A 17,363-nucleotide genomic window follows, 5' to 3' on the forward strand; every position below is an offset into this window, starting at 1 on the left:
ATGCATATAAGGTAAACATAGTTCGAAAGGCAACTTTGAGTGTTATTCTAAGTATTTGTTAAAAAAAAAAGGATTTGGTCATTTGGAATAAGTATTTTATAAGTAGTGTGATTAGATTTTTAAAATTTCTTGTCATTCCATGTTCCCGCTGTAGTAAAAGAAGAGATAATTGTGGAGGTTATTACAATTTTCATTTGTAAGAATTTTTTAAAAAGACTTTGAGGGCTTTACAGAAAAAAAATTTATCATTTACATTAAAAAAACTTGGTAATGAATAATTTAATCCAATTTAATTGTATTAAATAACTGATCTGATTCCTTAATTGCATTTAAAAGGTAGTTCTTTCTTGGATTGCTTTGTTTTTGCTATTCCATTTCATTATATCAAGCTGTGGCTTTCCTTCATTTTCTTATTCTGAGTTGCATTATTAAATATTGTTATAAACAAGTGGATCATCAGTTGTATTTTGGAAATGTTTTTTGCTGTGGTTTGTTTTGTTAGTATTAGACATTATGAATTGAAGATGTGAGTTGGGAGCCCAGTTAATTATCAGGTTACATAATCCTGTACTGGTTTATTAGCCAGGTTAGACTGCAGACTGTTCTTGAAACTGAAGGTGCTGCCATAACTCAGAAAATGCATTCAGTGTGGCCCATTTCAAGTGACATGAAGGATAGGAGCCTTTGCTAATAGTCCATTTGTCCTGTGCAGCTCTGATACATGCTTTCTTTCCAAGCAAAAATGCATAGTTACTATTCTCTCATGGTATGTTGAGCATTTCATTATGTTAAATATTTCAGTATTAATCTAGACTCTTAATCATGGTTTGTGAAATATGATAGTGCATTGAATAGGCAGAGCTGAAAGGGTGAGTTACTATTACTGACTAGTCAGTGTTTGTGGGGGTTTTCTATTCCTGGGGATCTGTAAGTTGGCAAAGGTTTCTTATTTGTTACAATTTTATTTTGCTTCCTTGGACCTGGGGTCGTCATGTTCTCAGGAAAGCTCTAGACTGACCTTGAAGTGTATCTTTAGAAACCTGTCATTTTGCACAGAAGTGGCTAAGTGAAATGTGAGCTTGATCCCTTGGGAGGAGTGGAAAAACTGAAGGAAATGGAAGATGGCAATCCTTGAGAGAAATTTAAGCTTCTTTGGGGTTGTTAAGACCAGTGAAAGATGTGATGTTTTCTAAATGTCTTTAAATTAGGTCTAAGGCATTAGTTTGCTATATCTCAATTATAGTCAGAAGGATTCAGTTAAATACAATGCATTTATTAAGTCTGCCTTTCAAAGAAGGTGCTAGGGGAGATGTTAGGAATGTGTAAATCACCACTGCTACAAACCAATGGGATTAGCTTTAGTAATATCGCTAATGGGTAAGAATTGGCAATCTGTACCCATTTTGCTAATCTATATTGGGAGAGAGACATTTGCTAGATGTGTTGCTAAATAAAACTGAAAAACAGCCTAACCAGTTCAGTTAATCATTTATAGAATGTTATTAGGTGAAAGATACCATGCTTAAAAAAGCCATGGTACCTGTGTTCAAAGGAGCTCTCAACTTCGTGGGAGACAGACACACTGATACAGTGCTGTATGGCCAGTGCTATAATAGAGATGCTTGTAAAGTGCTGGGGAACCCAGAAAAGAGGGAACAGCTGTTTCTATGGAAGCAGAGGACATTTTTCTGAGCCTTGAAGGAAGATGGAAAAGTCTGGCATAGGGATCTGGGCAGAGGATAGGGGTTTTATAAAGGTCTGAGACTGTCTGGAGAAGAGTTTAGAGTGGAGACAGGTGATGAGTCTGACAGGCTAGTGCGGGTCAGGTTTGTTTGTAGGAGTTTCGGTTCCAACCTGCCTCTAATAGGGAGGCAACCCCAAGTTTTTTTCAGAGGGGAGTTGATTCCATGACAGTGATAACTGGGTACTGTCTGTAGAATGATTGGAAAGACTCCTAAGAATGGGAAGGGTTAGTAGAGTGAGATGTTTACTAAGATGCAGAGGAGGGGAGGGAAGAGGAGAAAGGGGGGCCTAGAGTCTTTCTAGGGGCAGATTTGCTGGAGCTTTGGTCAGCAGAGGTGAGGAAGGCCACAGGGGTAGTAGATTGGGAGGAAAACTCTTGGCTTGGGGCTTGTGGAGTTTAAGGAACTGAGTTCTCTCTCCAGTTGTGTTTTGGAGTCCTTTAGATTGGGGAAGTACTGCTCTGGTCAGGACAACACATGCTGTCGGCTTTTGGTCTTCACTGGTAACTGTAAGAGGTGGAGCTTGCTCCTTTTTTTTTTTTTTTTAATCTTTTTTTGGAGGAGGGGTGCATTTCAAGATTTCTCAAGTAATTATTATAAACAGTAAGATTAGAATGAGTATTTTTGCAAATATTTTCTCCTATAGGTTGTCTTTTCATTTCATTTATAGTTTTCTCTGCTGTGCAAAAGCTTAAGTTTAATTAGGTCCCATTTATTTATTTTTGCTTTTTTTTTCTATTCCCTTGGTAGACTGCCCTAGGAGAACATTGCTAAGGTTTATTATGTCAGAGAATGTTTTGCCTATGTTTTCTTCTAGGAGGTTTATCATGTCTTAATGTACAAGTCTTTAAGCCATTGTTGTGAAGTAGTATTCTAACTTCGTTGATTTACACGTGGCTGTCCAGGTTTCCCATCACCACTTGCTAAGAGACTGTCTTTCCTCCGCTGTATATTCTTGCCTCCTTTGTCAAAGATTAATCAACTGTAGGTGTGTGGGTAGAATGGGTGTTTTTAAGTTACAAAAGAAAAAGTACATTCTCAGGTTGCAGGACGCCTAAATGCTCAGAGCTTGAGGCTGATGCTGTCAGAACTGCAGGGGGAGAGGGTCTCTGTTCATATCTTTCAATAAAACTGTTGGACTGAAAAAAAAAGAAAAACCCAAACCTCTAATGTCTTAATTTCTCTGTGTATCTTTCAGACTTATCTTCTGCTGTTTCACTATCCTCTGTTTTTCGCTCATGATTGTGGTTCTTATAAGGTGCCAGAGCTCTCTATTCCCTTTGCACAACCTGAAACAGCTGCTCTCCCTCCTGCCTAGTACATCAGATCCTCAGGATTCCCTGGCCATTGGGGATTCCTTCCTGGGTGCCCCTCTTTGCAGTGATGGGTTACTTTACAACTTTATACTTTCTGTTGTATTTGTAACTGTTTTCCTGTCTAGACTGAGCATTTTCCCCAACTTTTTTTTCCCTGAAAATCTTCAAATATATATAGAGAAGTTTGAAGAGTAGTAAGTACAGTGAGCACTTGATTTGTCACTTCATCTAGACAGTTGTTAACATTTTTCAAATTTGCTCCATTGTTCAATATAAACTTTTTTCTGAGATTTGAAAGTAAATTGCAGACACCAGGGTACTTCACTGCTAAGTTTTTTTTAGCATGTAACTCCTAAGAATAAGGACATTGCCCTTAAGTACAATAGCATGCAAGAAAATTTACATTGTTATGGTAACATATGATTCCTTCTAAAGAGTGGTTCAAGAACTGGTGTATGTTCTCCTTAGGAACTTGCAAGAAATGTAGACTCTTATATGGTACCCTGGAACTACTGATTCAGAATTTTCCTTTAAATAAGATTCCCAGAAGTACTGATTTCATGTACAGTCCATATTCATATTAAATTCCAGGAATCAATAAAAATCCTATACTGCATTTAGTTGTCATGTCTCTGTCGTTTTGATTTTCAGTCTTTTTTTTTTTTTTTAAAGACATTGACACTTTTTAGGCCACTATTGAAGAATGTCTGCAGTTTAGATTTGTCTCATTGTTTCCACTTTTGACAAGAATGCTACATATGTAATGATGTACCTTTCTCGGCATCTCAGCCATTGTCAAGTTGTTCCACTGGTGGTGAGGTTAAATTTAAACACTTGGAATTAAGTGACCTCTGCCAGATTTCTCCATTGTAAAGGCACCTGCACCCATTTCCTTTTGTGCTTAATAATTAACTGCTGTGATGATCCCAAGAATGTAGTAATTGGTCAGTCATTGATTAATGAACGACAGAATAGGTCATGAAAGTGTTTACTACAAGTTTTACAGACAGTTCTTTCTTGTTTTCTCACTCAGTCTGGGTAACTTCCTAGACTCTGGTCAAGTTTAGGCATCTTTTCTCCTGGTTCTCCAAGAAAAGTACAGTCCTTTTCTTCCTGTGGGTTTCTCAGCTGTGAGAGAAGTTTCTCTGCCTTTTAGTCCCATTGTTACAAAACAAAAACCTCTTTTCCTTTTTATTTCTCTTTTCACTTGTGCTTCCAGTCCAGATGCTGGTTTCATCTTTGTTTTTGAGACCAGAGTCATCCAGTTCCTTGTGGAAATAAGAGACTTCCTGTGCATCCATAATCAGTTGTCTGTTATGAGGGCTTAGTGCAGTTTTCTATTAAACACTCTTCCATTGTTAACGGTCTCAGCCATGGGTGGAAGCTAAGTGAATGAACCTAGATACTGAGTTCATACTGCAGTTACTTAAGCAGCTCTGGAGCTTGGTTTTGTTTGTGTTTTTGTTTTTTTTTCCTTTACCTGATCTCTTCTCACTTCTTGCTCTATGCTTCAGCCACGTTTGCCACCTTTTCCTCTTAAGTCCTGGGAGATGCTGCCTCATCTCTGTTACCTCTGCCTGCAGTGCTCTTCCTCCAGATAATTCACTTAATTGGCTCTTCCTTGACTTTCAGATTTCAGCTCAAATGTTATCAAGGCAGAAAGGCCCTCGAAGGACCCTACCTAATTTCATTACTGTTACCCTGCCTAATTTATTTCCTAGCACAGATACTGTCTTATATGTTTATTTATGCTATTACCACAGTGAAGTTTCATGAAGGCTGTTTTTTGGTCTTGAATATTGACTTTATGGAGAAGGCACTCAAATATTTGCTGATTGAGCAGCTAAATGGTTGACTGAACTTTCTTTTTTTAAGGTTTACCTTTTGTCCTTTTCTTGGCATTTTGGTAATCATTGTGTCTCCTGATGTTTGTGGCATGGCAGTACTTTCAATCAGCTGTTCCCTGTGTTTCCCCATTGCTTTTGGTACTCTAGAGAAAGTAAGAAAAGGAATAAAATGAGAGTGATGGTATGTTTTATGATTAAAAATAATTATAATCTTTAAAAAAGTAATAATAAAATAACTATAATAATTATAATCTTTAAAAAATAATAAAGATCTAGCCAGTTGTCATTTTTCTCAGTGATCTATATACTTGGAAGGAGAGTGACTTCTACTGTGTGCCAAAAAAGTGCCTGATACAAAATGTATTTGTATAGCATGAGTTGATTACATACAAATGATGGTTTATGTGATCCAGTACTCTGCAGTAAATCGGAGATTTTTTACTCTGATTATATTTTGGCCCCCAGGTTTGACTAAGGCTCAGCATTTTTTTTTGAGGGAGGGGGATGATGATATTATACTTGTGATTAGAAAGAGATTGCTTTTTTTTTTTTTTTTTTTTTTGCGGTGGCAGGGTAAAGCAAGTTTTGTTTACATGAACCTGTGTTTTATACTTTCTCTTATTCCTCTTGCCCCTCTTCCCCTATCCCCACCTAGTTTACATTTTAGAAGAAAGTGACAGGTTTAGGGGTGGATTTAGTAAAATAGATAGGTATCAGAGTGAGTCTTAATTATAAGGGTTACTTTGTATTTTTGGTCAGTAACTGGGAGATTTGAGAGTTGAGTTTCCAACAGCTGTGTTCTGTAATGCAGATGAAACCTGGCATCCCTATGACTGTACTGAGTAATACACAATCCTGTATCGTTTGTAGTGTGACAGTTACCGTTTCTGTGGGTACTTTTAATTTCTGAATTTCGTGATTTGCATTTAAATGAACCATCCTAACATTGCATTAACTTAACCTTGCTGTTAAAAAAAAATTGGCATTGAGTATCTAGGTAAGGATATTCTAAAGCTTTGGAGCAGACACATTTTAAGAATGATGTAGCTATTCTGTCGTAAATGAACATTTAATGTCTTTGGAGAAGGTTATGTAGCTCTTTGTACGAATGAGGCAGTTTGCCAACAATCAGCTTCCTTGGTTCTGCTGGAACTATGCTTTTATTTTCTGCTTGTTGCTTCTCCATTTCACTTTCTATCATAAAGATAGCTAGTCAAACACCTACATCTCTGCCCCTTTCTGAATTTATAGTGAACTTTTGCTTTATAGACAGGATTGCTATTTATAAGGTAATGAAAACTAAATAACTACAGTTTAACTTTTTATTTAGTTGAACTAAGCATGATCCCTCCTGGAAAAACCTAAGGTTGCTGTAATTCATTAAGGTTGGCTAGCTCTAGTAAGTTTTGTAATAGATCTTGTGAGGGAGTGCTCTGTAACTTAATTGGAAAACTAGAAACTGCCAAGAGTTTAAAAGTTATTTGTTTAGCTACTCTAAACAATACCATTAATTGTAGAGAAGTAGAAGATATGACTAAGACTGAGGCAGGAGCTTTGTCTTGGTAGGCTTGTAAATATTTTAAAACCAGGTTGCATAAATTTAGTTCAGCTAATGCTGTGCTCTGTATAAACCATCTTTGCGTAAAGTACCTTGCCAGCAACTTAAGGCATATAAGGAAGCATAAGCATAGTTATCTTTAAACTTAAAATACAGCTAGGAAGACCACAGGCTAAACCTGGGAATAATTAATTACATTTAATGAAACAATTAAGAGGCCATTGAGAGAAATTTAAATGAAGGGAACACTAGGATTTGAGAGCTAGGAGGATTTGGAGCTTAGAATTTAACCCCTTTCATTTTATCGATGAGAAAACTGGGGATCCAGAAAGGTGAGGTGACTTGCCCAAGGTCAGAGAAAAAGTAAGTGTCAAAGGTGGTTCAAGAGGCCATGTTCTTTCCAGAGAACATGTTTTCATTAGACTTTAAATGTTCTACCTCTACTTTTTGAAATCTTTAGGGTTGGAGTCACCAGAAGTATAACTTGGTTGCATTGTGTAGTTTAATAATGTGCAGTGTCACTCTTGGCAGGGCCTTTGATTAAAGATGCCACACAAGGCAGTCTGCTTCCATCACGGTTATTGAAAGACTTGAAAACACACTGAATGAGTTCTCAATTTTCAAGTGTCGGTATATTTCAAGTTTCTCAATGGAAGTGAGTGATTGAGTCCTTTCCTTTAACACCTTTAGTGGGAGTCTGAGTCTGGTGAATTTTTATGTGGGAGGCTGGAGACCTCAGAGACATTAGTTAAGAGGTTGTAGAGTTCTGGAATGTAGAACTGGAAAGAACTTCAGGGGAGAATCTTGTTCATTGGTTGCAGAGATGATTGTTTGTCCTGCACAGAGGGAAACATTTTTGGAACAAGTTGCTATCATTAAAATTGGGAGATTTCACATAAAAATCTGCATGTCTGGGTCTCTTGAAATATCAAATGATCTGCTGACCCTAGGTCTGTGTAGTAAAGATTGCCTGGAGCTGATGGGAGCTGGGCACATGCTTTTCCCATTTACCAGTCCTGGCCCCTCCTAGAGGTCTCCCCAGACCCAGAGAAGTCAGATTATCATTTGCAATTTATTATTATTGTGCTTACACTCTGCCTTTTTTCCAGTTAAGAAGAAATTGAAATTGTTTTGTATCCCAGAGTGTCAAAACTAAGAAAATAACAGACCAAGAAGCCTTTTTTCCCCTGAGAATTAAGAAAAAAAATTATTTTAAACAGCATGTACAAATCATCAGAGGACTCTTGTTCTTTCTCTCAGACAATCTTAATTTTTCTAAAGTCTTTTTTTTTTTTTCTCTGAGTGGCTTAACTCAGGCTTCCCAGGCCCACTTTGGGTAGCTTCCTCACTCTTTGAGTTATCTCCAAACAGCTTTCCTCCTTGACAGCTTTGTAGGAAAGGAAAGGTTGCTTTCTTTAGGAAGCTGGCAACCTCGGGAGAAGATGAATTCATGTCCTAAAGAACCAACTCTCTGCTACCTGTCAGTGGGCAAGAGCTTTTAATAAAAAGGGGAGCTTCAGGGGTGTATAGGTGGAGGGGAGGGGTCTACGTGCAGAACTGCACAGTCAACTCTGACAGTCATCTTGAAATTGGTCCTGTGGTGGTCTGATTAGCGTCATCTTGATTTTTAAAGTACAGTTAATCTTTGGTTCCAGGGTTTGTTCACATTTCTTTGAGACCAGTTCTTGAAATTGTGTAAGGTGGAGCAACTTCTGTCATGGCTGTACTCTGGCCATCTTGTAGTTAACTTATTCCACCTGGTAGGGGTTTTAGTGTCTATAAAGCAGCTCAAAGGATATGGCTCAGAATATTATCTATAGCCTTTGAGGAGGAACTAAGGATCCTTGACTTTATTTAATAACTAAACTATTACTATTTTGCCCTGTTTGACTGCTTTTCTTTGCTTATCTATTTTTTTCATTTCTCTGATTAAATTTATTCTTTGGCTAAGGTTTTTCTACAGACAAGAGTCAAGGTGACAACACTGGGGGAGGTAGGGGAGTCTGTTCCAGAAGGCCCCATAGGGTCCTCCATTACAACTTCCCTGTGGCTTCAGACTTGTCTTTCAGCTCAGGACTCTCATCCTGGCCCCAGTTTTACTTATGAAGAAACTGGGCACAAGTTGTAGATTCTAAAACAATATAAGAGTGCATATGTATGCTGTTTGGACCTTGATTTTCTGGTTTTCAAAAGCCATTAAGTCCTCAGATGAGTTTCTTTCCCCAGACAAGGATTGAGCTAACAGCTTTTCTCTGAGCTCCTTTTAAGAAGGCTTTTTATTTCAAGGAAGAAAAAAGAAAAAGGAAGAGTTTCTTTCTTTGGGAAAGTGAATTGTCATATGTTATACTTGTTTAATAATTAAAACCCAAACATGACCACATGACTAGTTGGAGCTGGCTTCACCTAAGTTATCTCTTGACTCCCTCCCTGTGTAACCTTTGAAAGCTTTTCTGTATTGTGTTGATGCAGTGGCAGTGGAATGCTAGGATACAGGAATGCAGTATCCATGGGACAAATCATTCCTTCTGAAGTGTCTTATCTGTGACATTTGATGACATTTGCTGGAGCTGTTGTCAGCCCTTCAGCAATCTAGCACTCCCATCTCCTAAGGTTGACTGACTTGGGTTGATCAGTTTAGTGGACAAATAACCTTTGAAAAACCAAAGTATAGGCTGTTCATAATATGAATGTAGAGAGCAAATTTGCCCACTTGTGGTGAAACAAATTCCCTGGAAACTGGCATTCTGAGTTGACAGATTAAACAGGTCCAAATTCCTTTTGGCATCCCATCTTCATTGATTCTAGAATTTTTTGATGCTTAGTCTTGGTGAGATGTTAGTTGATGTCTGCACTAATTTTCAGCAGTATCTAAAGGGGCCTACCTATTTGTGCCTCAAGCATGCCTTTATGGGAGAGGATACAAACAGGTATTTTTATATTAAAGTTGTCAGGAGTGGGATAGTACAGACATGTGCAGTTCTACCTTGTCCTGGTCATTATTCTAATATAGAATTTATGTGTTTGATGATGTTTTCTATAGAGAATCTAGAACTATGCTATCTGATAAAATAGTCCTTAGTAGCTATTAAACATTAATTAAAATGAAATAAAATTAAAAAAAATTCTCAGCTATACTACCCACATTTCTTCTACGCTCCCTTTCCCTCCTCCTCCTCCTCCCTTCTCCTCTTTCCCCTCCTCCTCCCTTATCTTCTCTCCTCCTGCCCTTCCCTCTCTCCATGCCTTCTCCCTTCCTATTCCTCATTCTTCCTTTCAGTTTCCCTCTTCCTTGTCTCTCTCCTCCCTCTCTTTTCTTTTCCCCTCCTCTTACTTTCCATTCCACTTTCCATTCTTCTCTGTATGTATACATATATTTAATACATTTTCTGAACCATATGAGAGTGACTTACAGACATCTTTTCTGTTACTTAGAACAAGGACATAACTATGATATAATAATGAGAATTTGAAAATTTAACATTGATACAATACTGTTTATTATTTACTTCAGAATCCTTAATCAAATTTTATCAGTATTTTTCTTCTAGTACAATTTCAATCCAAAATGCCTGTATTTAGTTTTCATGTCTGTTAGCCTCATTTAATCTGGAAGAATTTCTCAGTCTATTTTTGTTTTTTCTACCTTGACATTTTTGAAGACTATAGCTGATTATTTTGTAGAATATCCCTCACTTTGAGTTTGTCTGATGTTTCCTCATGACAAGATTGAGGTTAATGTAATTTTGACAGGAAATACCACAGAAAATGATGTTGTATCCTTCTCAGTGCTTTTTATCAGGAGATACATGATGTTCATTTGTCCCATTATTGGGGATGTTAATTTTCTTTACATGGTTAAGGTGTTGTTTGTCAGGTTTCTCCACTGGAGAGTTACTGTATTCCTCCTCTTTGTAATCAATAAATAATCTGTTGGGAGTTACTGTGAAACTATGTAAATACTCAGTTTCTTAGTAAATTTTCACCTACTTGCTTTAGCATTCTTTCATAATTCTTGCCTGAATATTATTATGATATTTCCTAAATGGTGACTTTTCTAAATGCTATTCCTTCTATATTTATTAGTTGATTTTCTATTAGAGAAGAAATTTTCCTTCTCTTTTATTCATATTAGCATAGAACTTATTCAGTGGATCATAGTTTGTTTAATCTTCACAGAAGCTCTCTAAAGGTAATGATAGTCTTTTTTTTTTTTTCTTTTAAGTAAATGATAATCTTATTTTATAAATGAGGGAACAAGTTTAGAGCGGTTAAGTGATGATCAAGCATGCCTTTTGATTATATTGTCCTTATAGTTTGTAAAATAAAGATTCTACTTTTTTATTACACAGGTATTTAGAAAGTTATTTTTATAATTTTATAATATCAGAAAATATAGTTAAGAAAAAAGAACATTACCACTCATCCCTAACTCTTAAAGGTAATATTGTTGTTAATATTTTCGTTTATATATGCTCCTGCAGTTATACTTCATATTGTTTTAGAAATCCCCTTTCCATATTCAGTAGTATTTTTTTTAACGTTTTCTCATAAACCTCTACAACATTTCTCCCATTCTTAAAATGAGAAATTTCAGATATACACTCACCCATACATATGTCCTTGATCTAGGTTTAACAGTTATGAGTTTTTTTTCATAATTCCTTGATCTCTCTGTTTATGTGTTTGTACTTTTGCTAAATTTGAAAGTTGCAGTCATCTTGACATTTCACCCCTGAATATTTCACCATGTGTCTCCTAAAAGTAGTCATTTTTCTACATAGCCACATTTTCATTATCACACCTGTGAAACTGAGCAGTAATTCCATAATATCATCTAATATTTAGTATTAAAATTTTGCCAGTTTTCCTACAGATCTCTTAATAGTTGTTTGTTTCAAACCAGGATCCAAACAAGGTACATGTATTGCATTAGTTTCTTTTGTCTCCTTAGTCTTTTAGTCTAGAATACCGCCCCCCGCCCCCCCCCCCCACCACCAGCTGCCTGCTTTTTGAAAAGTTAAGGCCACATTGTCCTGTAGAATGCCTTACATTCTGGATTTGTCTGTTTCCTCATGGTGTTACTTAACCTGTTCTCTCTGTATCCCCTATAAACTTCTATACATCATATAAACTTGAAATTCAGTCTAGGTTTAGGGTTTCTTAACCTGCACTGAATTTGGATTGGAAAAGTTTTGTCTTTGTTACTATTAACAGGAATATAGTGTTTCCTTCTATTAATGTAGAAAACAAACTCCAGTTTTCAACTGAACCTGTAACTTTGTTCCATCAGTAGGAATCTCAGTGCTTTTCATGTATGCCGTGATTATATCTTGAAAAAAGTGAATGTTCATTATTACTTTGAAGTAGTTATCAGACTTCTTGACATGTTATTTAGTATGTTAATAAAGAGCATGTATATTAACTGCATCACACATTTGTTTGTAAAGTACTTTGATAACTAATTTTCAGTATACGTGTTTTATTTGTAATTATTTGAATTATAATTCATGCATCTTAAAAAGCATTCTGAGAAAGGATCTATAGCTGCACTGTGCAATCAATATAGAAGCCATTAGCCACATGTGGCTATTGAGTGCTTGAAATGTGGCTTTTCTGAATTTAAATGAGCCTTAAAACACATCTCAGATTTTCAATGCTTAGTACTTATGTAAAACATCTCTAATAGAAAAAAATACTGATTACATATTGAAATAATACTTTGGATATACTATTTTAAATAAAATATATTGTTGAAATTAATTTCATCAGTTTATCTTTACTTTTTTAACGTGACTACTAGAAAATAATTATATAGGTGGCTTGTATTGTTTCTGTTGGACAACATTGGTCGATAGGGTGTAGTAGACTGCTAAAGGGGTCCATGGCATTGAGAAAGATTAAGAATCCCTATGCAGAGGCTTCATTAGACTCAGGTTAAACATTTAATTTTAACTTTGCTGTTGCACAACTAACTTTGCTCAGTTTATAGTAATACCGAGGCTCATGAAAAACACATTTAAAACGTTTTTTCCATCAATACTTTTTAGGGAGTGTAGAGCACTTCATATTTCATCATATTAGGCATATAATATCAGAGCTTCATTATTAGAAAAGTTAAATTTAGTTATTTAAGGGGGTGACCATTAGATCTCAGCCTTGTAAAGGTTTAGCCTGCCCCCCTTGTAATTAGTAAGTAACCAACCTGTCAGGTGATACTTTGGCACCTTACAAATATGCTGTTTTCTAATAAATAACCTGTCACCTAATGGTGTTAATGTCCATGGGTAATCCTTGCCTCAGTCAGTTATTACACTGGTATTTACAAATGGTCATTTTCTAATTCTGTTCTACATTCATGGTAAAGAAATTCCTTTCCTACTCCCTTTCTTTTCTTGTGAGGATCCCTATGGTCATAGGCTATCTGTCTGTCTAATACATAGTTACAGTCATCAGTTATTCTTCTTTACTGAACTTGGAGCCCTTGGTTCTTGTATCTTTTTGATATGATCTTGTTAGTCTCTGTGCTTTTCCTTGCTTTCTGCACAATAGTATATATCAGACCTGGAATAAGCCCCACCCATTTTTTTTCCCCTGAAGGAAATAATATTTAGTAGAAATAAAGATGGGCAGTGAGAACACTGTTTAGTGTTTTTTCTAAATTTTGTCAACATTGTTTTTTAAGAGCAGCATAGTATCCCATTGTGTGGTTGGTTATGTGATTTATTCAGTGATCTGTTGTTTGAAATTTAGTTTACAGTTTTTAATAATTGTGTACAGTGCTGTTGGGAATGTCGTTGTATCCAAGTTTTTACACATACCTTAATTTCTCCTTTAGAATAAGAATCAAGAAGTAGAATTTCTCCTTCATAAGAATGTACCCTTTAAAGAAAGGTTTTATATTTCTATCAACAGTTTGTTGTCTGGAAATTTTATGTTACTGTTTACCTCAACGACACACTTCTGTTTTTCTTTTTTTTTCTTTAAGGCACTACTTATAGAAGCAAACACCAGCTGCTTGGTATTTTGGTTGAAGTCTTTCCCCTTACTCTTACAGCCTCTGTCTAATGGAAGTTTACCTTGACACTGATACAGTGATATTTGACTAAGTGCAACTGGAAATTGCTTCTGGCTATCAGTGATAATAGCTGTAGGTACAGAAGGCAGCCGACCTTAAGCATTATGTTTCAATATAGTAAGACAAGATGTTCCCTAAGAATCCATCACAAAATGAAGTGGAGTGTATACCTTTTAGAAATATTGTACTATAAATGTTGTGGAGGAAGAAAAACTAGGATCTTCTGTATTAGCCTTCATTCACTTTACCTTTTCATGCTGATTCTAAGTCAGTATGGAAAAACTGGGGGTGACAGTTTCTTGGTTCTAGGGAAGTCCAAAGGGAAAAGCTCAATGTGCTTGGGAATGCCCTCTTGTAACACCCCTAATGTTTATAAACTCAAAATCTTAAGTATAAGCGGTTGTAAGAATTATTAGTCCCTAATGTGTAGGCTAGTAAGAATTTTTTATCTTGTGGTGAATGTCACTTTCCTAGTATTAACGTCCTTAACTAGGAGATTTGTTACGTATTAGCATGTTTGTGTTTGATATTTGCCTGACGAGGTTTTTGTTTCTCTTTCAGAAATGACTGCTGTCCACGCAGGCAACATAAACTTCAAATGGGATCCCAAAAGTTTAGAGATCAGGACTTTGGCGGTTGAAAGACTGTTGGAGCCTCTTGTTACCCAGGTAAGAATCTACAAACAAATGCATAGTTGTTGTAACATGGTTCCATAGCAATAGGCCTGGGTAACAAACACAGGGCAAGGTTATTTAGTTCAAAGCCTTCATTTGAGTGGTTGAGTTTAGGCTGATAGTAATTAGACAGTTTAGCTCCACTAATAATTAAATATTGATGCATGGATTCATTTAACTCTTTAGAAACATAGTTGCTGCCATTTTTTTTCAGTCTTATTGGCCATAATAGGAGCCAGTGGTATGTAGTGCAACTTTCCAAATGTTTGCACTTTGTAGATGTTTTTTTGGTATCACTCTTTGCTTGGAAGCTATTTCTAAGAAAGATGGGGTATGGAGCCTTGACTGTTAAGTCTCTTCACTCTGCTTAACACACCTTTGATTGTCTAGGATCTATTAGCAGGTCTTTTAATTTGAGGAGGTAGGTTTGGAATGTTCTGTTACTAGCACAGATATCACAATGTGATAACATTTTATTAACCGTTAGCAACTAGCTATGCACTTTCAGTGTTTTGGCACATTTTACACTTGTGTGTGTGTATGTGTGAGAGTGTGTAAGAAAATGAGATGTAGCGGCATGTGCTTTCTTCTTAAAAAAACTCCATTCCAGCTCATAAATATAATCTAGTATTATAAATAAGAAGGAGTGTGTACTAAGACTCAGGAATATTTACTTTCTTGGAGCCTAGCTACTGCAGCTCTTTTGAGGGGTCAGTAGGTCTTTTGAGGGGCAAATTACCCTAATCACAAATCTTTAGTTATCTTCAACCTACAGATCATCTGGTAGTATTAATGGTTAATGTCTGGGACTTAAACGCCATCACGGTAGGCTGCTTTGAGCAGTTGTTCGTTTCTTTACTGAGGGCCTTTCCTAATTAATTGCTGAGATTTGTGTGAATAAACTGTGAAAAGATTTCAGAAGCAAATTCTCCTAAAACATTTTGCACTGGTTGAAAACATTGAAAAATGTAACCTCCAGGCAAAGGTAGTAAGCTCATTGTTAACCTCTTTCTGAACTTCTTGATGACACATTATAGAGATGTGTAACTTGGTTGTTGTCAGTTTTTAATTTGTAAAATGGGGCTTAAAAACTTAATGATCATGTTTGAGGAACTAAAATATTATATTTCTTACCTTACACATTGAGATAGCTAAATTATTTTGGAAACTAGAGTATCATTCTTGAATATTTTCAGTATGGAGAGAGTTGTATGTTATTAACACTTAGTGGAATTTCATAATGTGATGTTTCATTTTGATATGAATAATTTATTCTTGCTATATTTAAAGATGTTAGTTTTTCTGTTATTTTAATTGACTGCAGTTTAATTTTCAAAAATGAAACTTTTAGGTTACAACTCTGGTAAACACCAATACTAAGGGGCCGTCTAATAAGAAGAGAGGTCGTTCTAAGAAGGCCCATGTTTTGGCTGCATCTGTTGAACAAGCAACTGAGAATTTCTTGGAGAAGGGGGATAAAATTGCGAAGGAGAGTCAATTTCTCAAGGAGGAGCTTGTGGCTGCTGTAGAAGATGTTCGAAAACAAGGTAGGTCAATATTGCTTTTTACATATATAGAGAGAGGCAGGCCTTTCTAGAAAATTCTTGAAGGTGACTTTTTGTGGTCAATATTTTTATTCTTATATGCTTACCAGTTGTTCAGATAACATAATATTCAGTTATTGGGAAAGTATTAAATTATACTGGCTTAAGCTTCAATCAGAAGAGATACTAACAACGGAACATCTATTTTGAGAGATCTGAATCCATTTCTCTTTGGTGTTATAAGTAATAGTTGAGTATTAGAAGTGTTGTAACACAATTTGATAGGAAATAAATGGGGCAGAAGTTTACTTTTCATCCTATATAATATCTCTTAGTTCATGCTGAAGACATAGGGGTGATAAAATGGAAAAATGTCCAGCCATTATGAAAATACCCTTGAAACTACTCCATTCTGTCAGACTCATATGTTAAATCAGTCATCCATATTTGCACTGGTTTGAGTTTGAAATAATTTAAATCTGAGCTTAAAGGAATCATGTTTTGGGAAACTCAGAAATAATAAAAAGTGAAATTGTAACATACAGCTTATCAGTAGTTACTATTAGAAAAACTGTCATCACCATGATGCTACATATATGATAAGAGGTCTTTAAATCTGGAAGATTAACTTCTTGAAACCTATAGTTTTGTGTTAAAATTCTGGTCCAGCAGGAGGACTTCAACAAAGACATAGGTTTTTGGACATCAGGTAAATTGATCTGACCCCCTACTCTGTGCATTTGCTTTACTGGCCTTTGGGAGAACCTGAGTGGATCTCTGTTGGCTGACAGCAATGTGCATAGTCCACTGGAGTCTTAAGTCAAATTCATTCCTATGACAGTACCCAAAAAGGACAGTGCATTTAATGGAGATGCTGTCTCCAGTTGTTTTGAATTTGTGAGTAAATATTTCTTAATACTGCAAATGATGAGATTATTTAAATTTCATAATATTAGCTAAGTGGATATATTAGTTTTCTAGGATTGCCGTAATAAAATTATTATAAACTTGGTTGCTTAGAACAACAGAAACTTACTTTCTTGAAGTTCTGGAGGCCAGATAGCTGAAACCAAGGTGTCATCAGGTTGATTCTTGGGGGCTCATATGAAAAATCTTTTCCATGTTCTTTCGTAGCTTCTGGCAGTTGCTGGCAATCTTGGTGTTCCATGGCTAGTAGACATACTACTCCAGTCTCTGCCTTTTTTTGTCACATGCTATTTTCTCCTTGCATCTGTGTGCAAAGTCCCTCTTATGTGAACAACAGTCATTGAATTAGGGTCCAGCCTAATCCACTATGACCCTTTTTTTTTTTTTTAACATTTTTTATTGATTTATAATCATCTTACAATGTTGTGTCAAATTCCAGTGTAGAGCACAATTTTTCAGTTATACGTGAACATATATATATTCATTGTCACATTTTTTTCTCTGTGAGCTACCATAAGATCTTGTATATATTTCCCTGTGCTATACAGTATAATCTTGTTTATCTATTCTACAATTTTGAAATCCCAGTCTATCTCTTCCCACCCCCCCGCTCCCTTGGTAACCACAAGTTTGTATTCTATGTCTGTGAGTCTATTTCTGTTTTGTATTTATGCTTTGTT

The 17,363-nt window shown here is 36.0% G+C and overlaps 1 protein-coding gene across 2 annotated transcripts in view; it reads left to right on the top strand.

Annotated features, from left to right (window-relative positions):
• The window catches only part of CTNNA1 (catenin alpha 1), a 198,354-nt gene that overhangs the window by 53,390 nt on the left and 127,601 nt on the right, over positions 1–17,363 (top strand). For both annotated transcript variants that reach the window (XM_064484329.1, XM_031449114.2), the window contains exons 2-3: positions 14,100–14,206; positions 15,564–15,759. In XM_064484329.1, coding sequence (XP_064340399.1) covers positions 14,100–14,206; positions 15,564–15,759 — 303 coding nt within the window. The remainder of the gene's footprint in view (positions 1–14,099; positions 14,207–15,563; positions 15,760–17,363) is intronic.

This window comes from Camelus dromedarius, chromosome 3, assembly GCF_036321535.1.
Source record: "Camelus dromedarius isolate mCamDro1 chromosome 3, mCamDro1.pat, whole genome shotgun sequence".
NCBI classification, from domain to species: domain Eukaryota; kingdom Metazoa; phylum Chordata; class Mammalia; order Artiodactyla; family Camelidae; genus Camelus; species Camelus dromedarius.